This window comes from Sapajus apella, unplaced genomic scaffold (genome assembly GCF_009761245.1).
Source record: "Sapajus apella isolate SASKATOON/1434 unplaced genomic scaffold, GSC_monkey_1.0 scaffold24, whole genome shotgun sequence".
Taxonomy (NCBI): Eukaryota; Metazoa; Chordata; class Mammalia; order Primates; family Cebidae; genus Sapajus; species Sapajus apella.
In genome coordinates this window covers 16347799-16363417 of record NW_022436964.1, presented here as the reverse complement: position 1 = coordinate 16363417, position 15619 = coordinate 16347799, and the positions used below count along the sequence as shown (strand labels likewise).

The following is a 15619-nucleotide window of genomic DNA, read 5'->3' as shown; positions in this document are numbered from 1 at the left end:
TCACTGAAACCTCTGTCTCCTGGGTTCAAGCAATTCTCCTGCCTCAGTCTCCTAAGTAGCTGGGACTACAGGTGTGTGCCACCATGCCCAGCTAATTTTTGTATTTTTAGTAGAGACGGGGTTTCACCATGTTGGCCAGGATGGTCTCGATCTCTTGACCTCGTGATCCGCCCACCTCGGCCTCGCAAAGTGCTAGGATTACAGGCGTGAGCCACCGTGCCCGGCCTCAGAGGCGTTTCTTGTTGGTTTTCCATCCATATTTATCAAGGAAGGTAGGCAGACACAGAAGCTGTGACAGGTTGGAGTGCTTCTGTAATCCTCTCTCTACCTTTTTCTTACCTTCCCACCAATAATTGGATTCAATATCCAAGATACCTGAGCTGCCACATAGTTTGAAGGAGCCACATAGTTCAAGAGCCCCAGATTTTGCTAAAGTTTTGTCCTCATGAAAAAAAGTACAGGCTGGGTGCAGTGGCTCACACCTATAATCCCAGTAGTTTGGGAGGCCGAGGTGGGTAGATCACCTGAGGCCAGAAGTTCTAGACCAGCCTGACCAATGTGGTGAAACCCTGTCTTTACAAAAAATACAAAAATTAGCTGGGTGTGGTGGTGCGTGCCTGTAGCTACTCAGAAGGCCGAGGCGGGAGAATCACTTGAACCTGGGAGGCGGAGGCTGCAGTGAGCTGAGATCATGCCACTCTACTGCAGCCTGGGTGACAGAGTGAGACTCCATTTCAAAAAAAAAAAAAAAGTACAGAAAAGGAAACTATTCTTTTGAAGGAAGAAAAGGAAAGATCAGTGGGTAGGCGCTTAGGGTTGGGGGTCTGTATCACTTTCCTGTTGCTGAAGTAAATAAGAGTATTCTGGATGCATGGTTACTTGCTAGGAGTGTGAACCTAGGTATGTTAGATGCATAACAAGGACCAAACCATGGGCTAGGAGAAGGGAGTAGGAAAGGATGTTAACTGTAAAGAACTTGGTGGTGGGGCAAGGGAATCCTTGGGTAGTCTCAGAGACTCTATTAAAAACAGAAAGATTGTGACTCACTTTGCTTTGTTTATGAATAGTTAACTACTTTGAATGTTTGGTTGTGTTTCAAGAGCTCAAGGGACAGAAAGACAGCTTTAGACTTCCCTTATAAGGTGATTATTTCTTCTGTTAAGAAGCCTTTTACTTAGATATGTATCAGAGAATAAGGAAGCCCATGATCATACTCGTTAAAATCAAAGAGCTTGCAACCTTCTGGGAAAGGTAGACAACAGCATCATATTCTTAGATCCTGTTTAGTCAAGAAAGCTTGACTAAACTTTCTTGAAGTAAATGAAAGTAAGAGTATTCTGGATGAGTGGTTACAAAGTGAGACAGACCCCCAACCCTAATGGATGTGACAGCTTGCAAAACACCTCAAATTATTCATTATATCATAAAAATGAATTATCAGGACAGGTAGAAACTTGGTTTACTTATCATTATTTCTAACAAGTACCAAAACCCCCTGATTTGTGTGTGTGTGTGTGTGTGTGTGTGTGTTTTCTTTTTCCCCGGCATACCAAGAGGTAATTGGCACACAAAATTTTTCTATTGCATGAAGCTGTTCCAAAAAGTCCAACCTGACAAAATATGTTATGATTGGCAACTTCTGGCCTAGTGAGATAGCTGTGAGTCAGAGATGTGTTCCTCAGAATTTATGGAGTGATTATCTAGGTTTCTGCTGACATCTTGAATAATTGGTGTTATGATAAGTGTATTTACAATATAGTTTATTTTTTCTGGCCAAGAGCTTACATGATAATTACTTTTTCATAACAAATACCATATTAGAGAATAATACACAATAGAGACTTAATTTCTTGTAGGACATTGAGTTATGTCTCAGATTTCTGTCTAAACAGATTGCAGAGATAAAGAAAAAAGGAGGAGAAAATACATAGAATGAAATGTAAACATTTCCTTCAACCCCCAGCAAATGGCATATTAAAAGGTGCTTGTGAAATATAATTATTCCTAGCTTGACAATTTTCTTGGCAGGGAGAAAATAATAAAACAATTTCACTTTAACTTATACTGAGCCTGAAGCTACATCTGAGAAAATCTTCCAGATTATTTTCCTGGTTTGAGTAGAACCCAGAAGGAATTCCCCATTTAAGGGTTTCTTCCTTGAAAGTGTGTCGTTATTGGCAGTGGTTAGAAAGGGATTTGGGGGTGGCAGGTGGTGCTAGACCCTGCTTGTACAGGAAGATGAATGTTTGGGCAAACAGATCTGATGATCTCAACTATAGACTATCTATCACATTAGTGGATTGTTTTCAACTCCCGAATCTCTTTGAATGCCTCTCTGTCTCCTGCTAGATTCTCTTCTATCTTCCTGCCCCTTTCTCCTTGGTTGGGTCTCTACCTTTCCCAAATGTCTACCTTTAAAGTGACTGCAGTGTCAGAATAGATGCACTGCTGAAAAGGAATGTTCTGAGGGAGTTGATTTCTTTTCCTCTGAGGCTGAGAAAAAAAGTACCATGTATAGGAGGAAGAGAATGAAAGAAAGGGGTATAGATGCAGGGGATGCATTGCTAGACATAGTATTATTCCATATTTTGCATCTTGGCTAATACCCTGGTGTTTACTGGATGTCTTGAAAGTTCTTAGATGGAAAAAAGTAGTAACAGCTATCCAGAGCTTCCTTCTTCCAGTTCATTCTGAGAACTCACATCCTTTCTCTATGCTACAGGAAGCCCAAATGTAAGATCCTCCACAGTGACTTCGGTGCAGCTGCCCCTCCTATGGCTTCCTTCTTAAACATACTCCTAGGTGTGCCATTCGGTCTCAGCCAAGATCATCTGACACTGTAAAAGATAATTTCTTTATGGCAGCAATGGCAAATAAGAGCAGTTAGCTGTTTTTAAGCACCAATGCCTGGCACTGTGCCAACTCTTGGTATACCTCATCACATTTTAAACCCCACCATGACAAATGCAATCGGTATTATTTTTGGTCTTTTATTTTTTTTTCTAATTGACCTCCAGACCCATTGTTACATTTGATATTCTTGGCTAGGAGGACTTTTTTTTTTTTTTTTTTTTTTGGAGACAGAGTCTTGCTCTGTCACCAGGTGCCAAGCTGGAGTGCAGTGGTGCTATCTCAGCTCACTGCAACCTCTGCCTCCAGGGTTCAAGCAAGTCTCCCGCCTCAGCCTCCCGGGTAGCTGGTACTACAGGTGCACGCCACCACGCCCAGCTAATTTTTTTGTATTTTTAATACAGACGGAGTTACACCATGTTGGCCAGTATGGTCTCGATCTCTTGACCTTGTGATCCGCCCGTCTTGGCCTCCCAAAGTGCTGGGATTACAGGCTTGAGCCACCATGCCTGGCCTAGGAGGACTTTTTTGAATGGAACAATCGTGATATTTCTTCCAATTTTCCAACAGTTTTACAGCATGCTCAGTTCCCTTTCTCCCTTTCTTTTTTCCATCTTTTTTTTTCCTCTCTTTCCTTTTTTCCTTTCCTTTCTCCCATTTTTCATTCCATTCTACTTACATAGAGCTCAGTATATACCAGAAGTTGCAGAGAACAAGACAGCTAAGGTCTCTGTCCTCCTGGAGCTCACATTCTGGTGGGCAAAGACAGACAATGAATAGGTAAACACATGTACAAACAAGATACATACAGTTTGGGATAACTACCAAAGGAAAATATAAAGGGTGATGAGAGAAGAAAACAGAGGAGGGAAGTTGCCTTAGATGATCAGAGAAGGTTACATTCTAATGGTGATAACGGATTTGAAAATGAAAGGAGAGAATCAGTCTGGTATTTGAAGAGCTGGCAGAAGAATGGACAAGGTAGAGGAATCACACAGCATGCACAAGTACCCAGAGGCAGGACAGGGTGCAATGTCAATCAGCACTGGAGGTCAGTGTGGCTGGAGCCAGTGAACAAGGGCAAAAAGGCAGAACAAAGTCAAGTGAAAGGGGTAGGCAAGGGCAGATGCCACAGTGCCTGATAGACCGAGGTTAAGGTGTTGAGTTTTGTTCTCAATGTGATGGCCGTTATAGAGGGACGTAAAAGAAGGAAGTGGCATGATTTGATTTTTAGGAGATTACTATGGCCGCTGTATGGGGAATGGATTGTAAAGGTCATATGGAAGAGGGGAGACCAGTGAAAGTGCATTTCTGTGCTGTCCTTTCCTGAAAACAGAACCAATGATTAGATGACCGTCAGCAGGCCACGCAGTTGCTGGTTCTCTGATTAGGTTTCTATTCCTCCTGTGTCCTCACCAGGTTTGACTATGAGGGGTTGGATCCCAAGGCGACATATTATATCATGAGGGACCTGGAGGCCCTGGTCACAGACAAATCCTTCATTGGCCAGCAGTTTGCTGTGGGGAGCCATGTCTACAGTGTGGCGAAGACGGATAGCTTTGAGTACGTGGACCCTGTGGATGGCACTGTGACCAAGAAACAGGTACTTGCTAGAAAATCACTAAGATGGGTTATCAGGCAGACCTGGTGGCAAAAATGTCCTAGAACTTGAGAGGTCCCTGGGGATGATCTATTCTGATCTATGTTGAGCCCCTCATTTTATAGATGAGAATTCTGCAGCCAGGAAAGAGAAAAGCCCTTGATGAAGGATACCTAACGAGTTAGTGGCATGGCATAGATTAGAACACGGGCCTTCTCTGGCCAGGCACCAGAGTGGTTCATACCTGTTATCCCAGCATTTTGGGAGGCCAAGATGGAAGGATCACTTTTGTCACTTTTGAGCTCAGGAGTTCAAGACCAGCCTAGTCAACAAAGCGAGATCCCATCTCTACCAAAAAAAAAAAAAAAAAAAAAAAAAAAAAAAGCTGGGCATGGTGGCACGCACTTGTATTCTCAGCTACTTGGGAGGCTGAGGTGGGAGGATCACTTGAGCCCAGGAGGTCGAGTCTGGAGGTCGAGTCTGCAGTGGGCCATGATCATCACCACTGCACTTCAGCATGGGAGACAGAGTGAGACCCTCTCTCCCTCTCTCTCTCTCTCTCACACACACACACACCAAAAAACAAAAGAACATGGGTGATCTATGTCCAGTATTCTTTCTACTTGGTAATGGGTGGACCAATACGTCAAATAAATACAGACCCAACATTTCCTTCTGAAATGTTTGTAGCCTGTAGGTGCTCTTATGTGGTAGCCATTATTGGTGACAGATTCAGAAAAGTTACCAAGAACTAAAGATCCCTGTCCTTGGGGTCCCTAGGTGCAGAGGTATTTCACCTTCTATTACTTTATGTCACCAAAAAAAGTCACAGGAACTTAGCTGGGTGGGTTTGGTGCCATGGTAGAAAGAAACGGTTGGAAAATTTGGCCAGAAAACCCAAAAGGAAGACATGTGGTTCGGAATGAGCATCATAGATAAGTAGGTAAATCAACTGCAACCTCTACTAGGTCTTTTCTTTATGAATTGTGTAAGAAAATTTGATAGCTCCTATGATTATTTGATATTCCTGCCAAACATATATGAGGATTCCAGTTTCTCCACACCTTTGCTAATCCTTGTTATGTCTTTGTAATTTTAAAATACTGTTATTTTAAAACAACCTACTATATTATGGATTATCTTTAAATTGACATAGAGGGAGATTTGATTTCTACAAGGAGACACAGAAGTATATCTCTCTGTTAGCAAAGCCCAGAAAGCCATAATACTGCCAAGCATCCATTTCCTACAGGAGGCAGGTTGTTGTGGTCCTCTTCAGTATTCTCTTGTGTTGGTAAGATAGATACAGGGTTAAAGGCTGGCTTCGTCACTGCCTAGATTTGTGACTTTGGGCATATTATTTAACTTATTTGAACCTCAACTTGAGGGGAGGAGCTAATGATAGTTATCACACACGCATCATTGGGAAGGTTTGAAGAGAAAGTCATATGAAGTCCCAGGCACAGTGGCCAGTACCTAATCGATGCTCAAGAAATATCAGTTCCCTCCCTCTGACCAGAATCCTTAATTTGGTTGAATATCAGTTCAAGAAAAGGATATAATTATATAACTATTCTCTCTCTCTCTTTCTCTCTCCTTCTCTCTCTCTCTCTCTCACACACACACACACACACGCGCGTGCGCACACACACACACACACATATACACCACAGGTATATATTTTTAAAAGTAATCATCAGTGTGTCTTAGGGTTAGAAAACACTCACCCAACTCTTCTGTTTATTCTGTTTTTAAAGTACTTTGCAGTAAAATTTAAGGTTCAGATTGATGATCCTGAGGTAGTGGGAGATTTCCAGTTATCTCTTGTTTGGGTTAAATTCTACTTAATTTTTTAAAAAAAGGTAGTTAACAGAAATAATTTTCAACCATGAATGGTTAAATAGAATTTGTGCTGTTCCTGTTTTATCCAGAAATTTTCTTCAGGCACAACTTTCTGCTCTAGAGCACCCAAAGGCCCCTTGGTGCCACTGCAAATCGTGTGAGCAATGTTTGGGTGTGCAGGCTTGAAGTCAGAAAGTTTTGAGCTTGAGTCTTAACTCCGTCACCTCCTTGCTGGGTTATCTTAGGCAAGCTATACATCCTCCTTGTGCCTGCCTTTTTAAAATCTGTGAAATAGGAATCATAATTATGGCTATCTCATATAAGCCTGTGGGAGAATTAAGTGACATGATACTTGTAAAATCCTGGCACATAACAAATGATAGCAGTTAGTTAAATAAAATTATTTATGTTAAAAAAAAAAGCATCCTCGGGAAAGATTGTAGCATTTAATGAACGACATATGATAAGAAAAGCAAGGAAAAAAACCACACAAGTTTGCAGTGTCACATAAAGATTTGAGAAGGCCCCTTCAGTTTCCAAGTCATCTGGGAATTGATTTAAACTCACATTTCTCTGCATCCCCAATCCTCCAACATAAATACTGTGCTTCAGAAAGCAAAAGGCTTATTAAGGCAACTTGGTCTCCTTTATGTCCTTGACTTGAGGTCAGAGTCAGGAAATAAAACATGGAAAAAGTGCTGTTTCACATATATTTCTAGAGATAAAGTAGAAATGCTTCTCCAACCAAAACTAAATTAAAATCCTGTTCTGGTGATAACCACCCCACTCCTGCCAACCCTGCTGCTGTGGAAATGTTCAGTGAAGTCCATCCTGCCTGACTCTCTGTGGGACTATTCAAGGAGCAAGAAGGAAACCCCTGATATGAATTTTCAGGGACCTCCCTGGCCTCAATGTGGTGCGTTTAGTTTCATGGGATTTACCGTGGCTACCTCCAAGTGTCTGATGTACGTGTGATCTTGGATGCCAAGAGAAAAGTTGATGTGCGCCTTCCATTAAGCAGTGCCCAAGAGAGACTCTGATTGATTTAGAAAGCATTTTCATGAGGCATGGTTCAACAACTGCAGTTCTTCCTTCTATCTTCCCATGAGGATATGCCACCATTTTCAAGTGAAATCTAGTGACTTGAATGACTAACTGATGCTATTCAAGTATGACTGGAAAAAATAAGCCAATAGCTACAATGAGAATAGGGGAGCACTTTAATCATATTGCTAAGTAGTTAAAGAAGTTCCCAGTTTATGCCTTATCAAGAGAGGACAGACAGGAGTTGTGTGATTCATGTGGGTTTCAGGGTGAGCCACTCTTTCTTCATTGTGCAAACATTGAGGGGTGACTTCATCATGCAAACATCGAGGGTTTCCATCCATCGTGCTAGGTGAGCTCTTTCTTCCTTTCACCATTGATATCCCAGAGAACATTATCAAGGTTGTCTCTTACATGATCTCTTCTCCATCTCTAACTTGTGGCCTAAGTCCTGGAATCTCCATTCAGTGCCACCGTTGTGAGGTTCCCCCAGCTCCGATAGAAGGGATACTTTAATCCTGGTATTGTGAGTGAAGGACAGTGTGACAGAAATGGCTCCACACTGAGAGACTGCATATTGCCACTACGGTGGGTATCAATCCAGAACCATGAACTATATTTTGAAAATTGGGTTTGAAATGAGAAACCTTGACACTTCAGGAGCAAAATTTAAGCAAATTGGTCTCTATGACTCATCCAAATCCCATGTTTCTTTTCTTCTGTTTTTTTTTTTTTTTTTTTTTTTTTTTTGGGAAAGAATATGACTTTTTCACCCCGGGCTGGAGTGTAGTGGCGTGATCTTGGCTCACTGCAACCTCTGCCTCCTGGGTTCAAGCGATTCTTGTGCCTCAGCTTTCTGAGTAGCTGGGACTACAGGCATGCACCGCCATACCCAGCTAATTTTTCTGTATCTTTAGTAGAGATGAGATTTCACCATGTTGGCCAGGCTGATCTCAAACTCCTGACCTCAAGTGATCTGCCCACCTTGGCCTCCCAAACCAACTCCTATATTTCTATCTAACGAGCTCAACAATTATGAAATTTTTCCAGTGCTAAAGTCATTTGCAAGTAACAGTTCAGCTGAAGGTTAAAAAGCTGATGTAAATAAATGCATACCAGTTAGCTGATGTGGAAAATCAAATCCAATTTGATTGTGGCAGGCTAACTCTGAGCTGATTAATACCTCTTCAAGTTGTGCAGGCTGTGTGGAAACATTTTGATATTGTCCTTAACCTGGAAAAAAAAAAACATTTGAATTTAGTTCAGAGAAAAAGCATACTTTGAAGACTGATATTGAAGTCAGTTTTCTTTTAGAGTTGTTATTTTAATTTGCAAGACGGTATCTGCACTTTATAATTTCAGTATTTAGAAATAGTAAATTGGCAATCTTGAAATCACATTTTATTTCCAGCATGTGGTGTTTTAATATGTACCTTGATGCTACCCACCCCAGGTCAGCAGATATGAAGAAGCTCACCAAGGTGCTGTCCCCAGCACTGAATAAAAGCAACTCAATTGTAGCAACTGAAGAATCTGAAGCTTTAAGACTGAGTTCTTCTCTCTTCAGAGTTAGCTGGCCAACTTTCAACTTCAACGTTGGGGTTTTTTGTTTGTTTGTTTGTGTGTTTTTTGGGACAGAGTCTCGCTCTGTCGCCCAGGCTGGAGTAAAGTGGCATGATTTTGGCTCACGGCAACACTGCAGCCTCTGCCTCCCAGGTTCATGCAATTCTTCTGCCTCAGCCTGCTGAGTAGCTAGGATTACATGTACAGCTAATTTTTATATTTTTAGGAGAGACAGGGTTTCACCATGTTAGTCAGGCTGGTCTCCAACTCCTGGCCTCAGGTGCTTCACCTTCCTCAGCCTCCCAAAGTGCTGGAATACAGGCATGAGCCACTGTGCCCAGCCTCAACTTCAACTTTGATCACATTCTAATCAATGAACTAATCGAGAGACTGTAATAGTAGCAATTTATCATTGTCCCTTTTGCTAGAGTGTGGTTTGCACATCTGGAAGTAGAGCCCCAGAAATCATTTCAGTCACACTGATTAACCTACTTATAGAATGTAGTTAAAACTGAAAGTTAGCCTACCCACAAATAGCCCTTCTACATTGAGTCACAGAAATGTTTAAGTGATGGGCTATTATCACATTTAGTATATTGCGATTGGATGTGGGTTTAAAAAAATCCCCTTTTCTTCAAAAATTGTGGTGTTGAAAAGAATCTCTGCAATAAACATACATTCCCTTTCCAACTTAGTCCAATATGGTGAAGGTTGTTAAAACTGATTCATTTACATCTTCATCTATTGAATGAGTGTTTACCAAATACCTACTAGACACCAGTCAGCTCTCTGGCACTGAGGATACAACAGTATCCGGGACAGTTGAGATTTCTGTCTGCTGGTTACAATGCAGCAGAGAAGACAAATTGATATTAAACTTGTAATTACTATAGAGTTTGTTGAATGGTATTACAGAGGAAGAACTTGTTTGGTGTGCATAGCGGGGAGAGCTGGACTGGGGCTCTAGAAAGCTCTCCATGGGGAGGTGATATTGATGCTGTGCCCTGAAGAATGGGTAGGAGACCCAGGTGAAACCATTTCATCAGACTGTGTGCTTTTCTTCACTCCCATGTGGTTGTTACAGGGCTGTTTAGCTCTCCAGATCAAGAGCTAGGGCTTCCTACAGGCATTCTAAATGGGATGCTACGGTAACTGTGATTAGGATTCTCAACTTCAGTGCTCATTCTACAACACTGTAGTTGTGGAAAATAAAGACATTCAGTCTCTGGATTGCACTAACTATGCCTTGTACTGGGACATTTTGAAAACCATGGATTAAAAAAATAATTTCTAATAGCCACTTTTCTTGTGATTTTCTTATTCATCCTCTGAAGTCCAAACACATATTCAGTGCTTTATAATGACCTGTCAGCTGATTTGAAAATAGAATGAGAAGCTGGGTGTGGTGGCTCATGCCTATAATCCCAGCTACTTGGGAGCTGAGGCAGGAGGATTTCTTGAGTCCAGGAGTTCAAGACGAGCCTGGGCAACACAGCGAGACCCCCATCTCAAATTTAAAAAAAAAGAAAGAAAGAAAATAGAATGAGAGAGACACTGTTTCTGATTAGTTGGGAAGTTCTCATTCCTCAGTTTCTGGTTAACTGGAGTTTTGTTATAATGAATTACCTTCTTTTGGCATAAGTTGGTTGCTTTAGAACTATTGTCTGAAGTATCAGTAGTAAAACTGTCTTAAAATGCTTAGCAAGTGTGTAAGATTCTAGAATGGCAACACAGTTACTTTCTATTGGAATACTAATCTCTCTGCGTTGTTGGGTGGGTGACCTTCACCAGGAAAAATAATATAAAAGGGAAAAGCTGCAAACTATCACAGTCTGGGTAAAGTGTGTTTGAATCCAAAGTATCCCAGAACTGGGGCGTATATTGTGTGAACAGGGATCAGCAGTCATTTTGGCCGAAGAAATGGGGAAATAGAACGTGCTTGATTTTGTTCCATTGTTCCGGTTTTGAGAGTTGGAATTTGGCTGATGAATAGCTTTCAAGTCTTTACCCTCCAGCAGCCCTCTCATCACCTAGTGTGGCCTTTCTAGGTCGGTGCTTTAAAAGAGCATGTAAGGAGTCATTTGACCTTGATTTCCCGATAGTTCTTTGCAATTGTTAGCCCCCAAAAGGGCTGGTTGGTTTGATAAAAAGGCCGGATGAGAACTGCTCCCAAGAGCAGGGCAGCCAGGTATGGCTGTGCAGTCAGCACACTGCACAAAGGCACCCAGTCTAACGGGGAAGGAGAAGCTAAAGTTCAAGACAGCCAAAGAAAGGATGCTTTTCTGCAATTTATCCATGCTGTGGGGAGAGGGGGCCACCTGTTTGTAACTCACACAAAAGCGCCAGATGGACTAACTGCTGTGCTGCTCAACCACTTTCAGACTCAGGCTCACAGCTAACTCCACAAATTAAACAAATAAAAATGGAAAATTCTAGGTGGGCTTTTTTGGTGTGTATGGAGAGAGATGTCTGTTTAATCCAAATCTCCTGCTTTCTAGGCTGCGTGCCTATTTCTGCAAAATATGGTTCAGATTGTACAAAGCAGTATCTTCACCTTGATGCTTTCCAGATAAATCTTTGTGATTTCATGTGGGAGATAAGATCTGAGTTAGGCTCACAGAGTCTCTCTCTTTCGAGGCTGTCCTGTCTCCAAGTTCACATGCCTGGTGTGGCCAACTGTATATGCGACACTGTACCAGATTGCAGGGCCATATGCTGTTTTCCCCTGGAATTCATCCTAAGTCAGTATTTGACGAGGTCCCATGCTACCAAATAACTGCTGGTAACGTACAGTCCACCCTTCCCTGCCTGGCCGCTACATGTCCTGCAGTCTCCAAACTAACATCTGGCAGTTCTGCGTGTATTTAGCAACTCACAGATTTCCCTGTATTGATTTACACAAGGGCTTATTTTAAAAATAAAAAAAAAAGGAAAACCCTAACATTCATTTGTCAAACATTTATCAGATACCTACTCTGCATAAGGCTCTGTGTCAGCTTTGAGAACCATACAAAACATAGGATATTGTTCAGACATTTTGCATGAGAAGCAGTGTGTAAATATCAGGAGTTGCATATGATTCAACCTCAGATTATAAGCCTAGAGTCAGAAGACCTACATGGAAGTAAACAGTAAATTTTTCCCTTTTTTGCGTGTGTGGCTGTGTGTCATCCTGGATATTCTGGCTACTCTAGCTGCTGTGGCTAGGGAGATATCGTGAATTCTTTCACAGATGCTCCAGGAATTCCTTCGAAGATTGTGCTAAAAACAATTTACTAAATATATCACCTTGAGCAAGTGTTTTAACTTCTTCTTTCTTTTCAAAAAGAAGAGAAATTGGCAAGAACGACTCTAAGGTCCTTTTTTCAAGATGTTAAGGGTCTAAATTGACCAATTATAAAGGAGTAAGCCAGTTCAATAAGAGGTACAGATAAGATAAATGGCAGTAGATCCATGAGTGTAGTAGTGATTTCAGAGGTCGGAGCAAAGTTAATCTTAATTCTGCCTGATTTAAAAGTAAGTATATACCATCACATCACAAACCATCAGCTTTTAATGAAAATGGTGCTATGCCCTAAGTTTTCTAATCTTCCATATTTTGCAAATGATTACTAAATAAGGCCTTCATGCATAGCACCATTTTGATTAAAAGTTTAACATAAGAATAATAATATTCATATAACAATATTGATAATTTTCAAAGCATTTCTCACATATGTTTTCTGATGTGACGCTCAAAACAACCCAGTAAGCTAGGCTGTATTATTTTTCAACTGCTTTTTAGGAAACTAAGTCTTAGAGAGCTTAAGTGACTCAAGACCACCAGCTAAAAAGTAGCCAAGCCAGTATTCTGGCCTAAGTTTATCCAGTTGCTATTCCTGTACCATTTCCAAACTGACTCTTCATAAACAGTAAATCAAAGAGGGGGCAAATCCAGAGAGAAAAAGAGATGCTACAGTGAAAACTGGGAGCAGGCTGGAGGATTTTTGTGTGGAGATAGCTGCATGTGGACAAGGGATATGAAATCCTTCGACAACCATTCTTCATTGGGACAAACCTAAGGTGAGCAGAACTCCACTTTCATCATTAAAGCTCACAACTACAGGCACGCAAAAGGAAGGAAAATACTAGGCTGGAACTGAAGTGCTCTTTTGATACCCACTCTCCTCCCCACCACATAATTAACATTGTCTTCTAATAGAGGAGAGCATATTTTTCCCCTTTTTGAGTGTGTGGATGTGTGTCACGCTGCATATTCCGGCTACTCTAGCTGCTGTGGCTAGGGAGATATCATGAATTCTTTCACAGTTGCTCAGGAATTCCTTCGAAGATTGTGCTAAAAGCAATGAATGTCAGATGGCTCAAGAGATGGTTCTGCTACTGACAAGGCCCCAGGAGGAAGCGTTCAGGACTCAGGGGCATGATATTGTTTTATTAGCCTCACTGCGTTACAGCCCAATGACATCCTATGCATGAAACCTCAGATCCTAAAGGGACCTTCCTTATAACTTACATGTAGCCCAGTCCAGTCACTTGATAGATGAGGCAGGTGACCCAGAAAAAAGAGGTTACTGCAGTTAGTTACTACACACTAGAATCAACCAGGGAGCTTTTAAAAATCCCAATGCCCAAGTGACACCCCAAAAGAATTAAATCACAATGTTTGGGATGAAAGCCAGACACCACCATTTTTTAAAGACCTCCCACTGACTCCTTGCAATGAATGGGCTAATGATTTGTCTAAGATCATACATCTGGGGACAGGAACTCACCATGGTTCAGCTCCATTGTTTTTAGCCAAAACTGGCCTTTGTGCTAGGACATCTTGAGAAATGACGGAAGAGTAAACATAGTCGAGGCCTGCCATAATGATGCTATGCCAGGCACTTTCTATATATTAGATTATCTTTTGCAACTACTCTTCAAGGTGGATACATCAGCTCCATTTCACCATGAAGAATGTGTGTGTGTTTTCATGAAGCCCGTGCATCTTTGCTAAATGTGAAAGAGGCTTTTGAGACTGCCTCAGGGGGACTGCCGTGGTGCTCACTTTAGCCATCCAACATGCGGTGACATTCATTCAGCAAGTGTTTGTGGAGGGTCTACTGTGTGCCAGCCATTGTCCTAGGCTATGTGGATAAAAGGGTGATAAACGAAGCATATAAGGGTCTGTTCTCCCAGAGCTTGTTAGCTAACGAAGGACCCAGAGACGTAACTCAGCAATTCCAAAAGTTTAGGGTTAACACTGCGGTGGAAACTTGTTTTATTCATTTTCACTGAGCCTTGTTTCTTTAAGACTTGTGGCGGCAAAAACACACATAATGAAGTTGTTACAACATAAATAAGAAACATAAATCAAGACTAGGGAATATATAAGTAAGAGGAGAGTCAAGAATAGAAGAAGAAAAATTTATAGTCACGCAAATCATACATAAGGATCCACTTCGGCTGAACCTCAAATTTGGCATTAAGTGTCCTGGCAGCCATATTGAAAAGGGAAACATGGTTAGTTACAAAGCTCTTATTGTCAGAAAGAAAAAGAATGCAAGTTCCTTAGGGAAGGAAGGGCTTCCCTAATACTTGGCTCTTGAAGAAATGTCTCAGGCAGAGCTTCATACAGCCTCTAGCAGTATTTCTATAGTGACTACAGAAGCGGATTTTATAAGACATAGCTTGTAGCATCCTGCAATAAAAGTGAGAACATAAAACCAAAGTGCAATTTAATAAATTCATTTATGTTAGGAGTAGGTGGTAAGAGGTAACTTGATTTGAGCCAAATACAGGTTCAGATGAACCTATGACTAGAAGCTGGAACTCCGGGGAATGGGGGGATTTTATATCCTTATAACAATCTTCACAAACATAATTTCTCTCTACTGCAATTTTGATAATTCAGATGGTTATATTTTCAATCTTCTGGTGTAGGACTGAAGAGCAAGTATTCCATGTTGTGAATAATGTAATGCTTTATACCAGGGGTCAGCAAACATTTTCTGTAAAGGGCTAGGTAGTAAATATTTTACACCTCACGGGCTAGATGATCTCTGCCACAGCTATTCATCTCTGCCACTGTGGCACAAAAGCAGCCATAGACGATATATAAATGAACGGACATGACTGTATCTCAATAAAACTTGATTCATAAAAACAGGTGGCGGGTCAGCCTCTTACCTACAGACTACTACATAGTGCCAACCCCTGGTATAACCTAAAAAATAAATGCAATTATTGGTATTCTTTCACTGAAATTCAGCAACAATTGGAAACTTTGCAAGTCTTGGTCAGTGGTAACTTTGGCCTCATAGTTTAAATGCTATTGGGTGATAACGCATGATGGAAAGAACATGGCTCATGTTTGGGTTGCAAATTCATTAAGTTCATTTAAAGAACATGCAGTTCCCAAAGCAATCCAATACAGCTATTCACACTTCAAAGGGGCGCTCAGCAGACATGGAGCTGGGATCGTTGCAGCACAGAACTAGGCTGGCTCTAAAAAAACCTTTCATTCCATGTAGAGAAGGAGAATTATGATGTTCCTCACCTGGAATGGTCTTGAAAAGCAACGTGGATTCTCAATTAAGATTTCATGGTTGGTTTCCTAGGAAAGAGGGAAGATGCTGGACCATTTCCAGTAGGCTGATGCATGCTATTCACAGCTTTATCACCTTTCCAAGTGAGAAATCTATTCCAGGCTACCAGACATACGTTCTAACAATCTTC

General features: G+C 41.4%; 1 protein-coding gene across 3 annotated transcripts in view; it reads left to right on the top strand.

The window, feature by feature from the left end:
* The window catches only part of PGM5 (phosphoglucomutase 5), a 175004-nt gene that overhangs the window by 122642 nt on the left and 36743 nt on the right, over positions 1-15619 (top strand). For all 3 annotated transcript variants that reach the window (XM_032290968.1, XM_032290966.1, XM_032290967.1), the window contains one exon: positions 4270-4453. In XM_032290968.1, coding sequence (XP_032146859.1) covers positions 4270-4453 — 184 coding nt within the window. The remainder of the gene's footprint in view (positions 1-4269; positions 4454-15619) is intronic.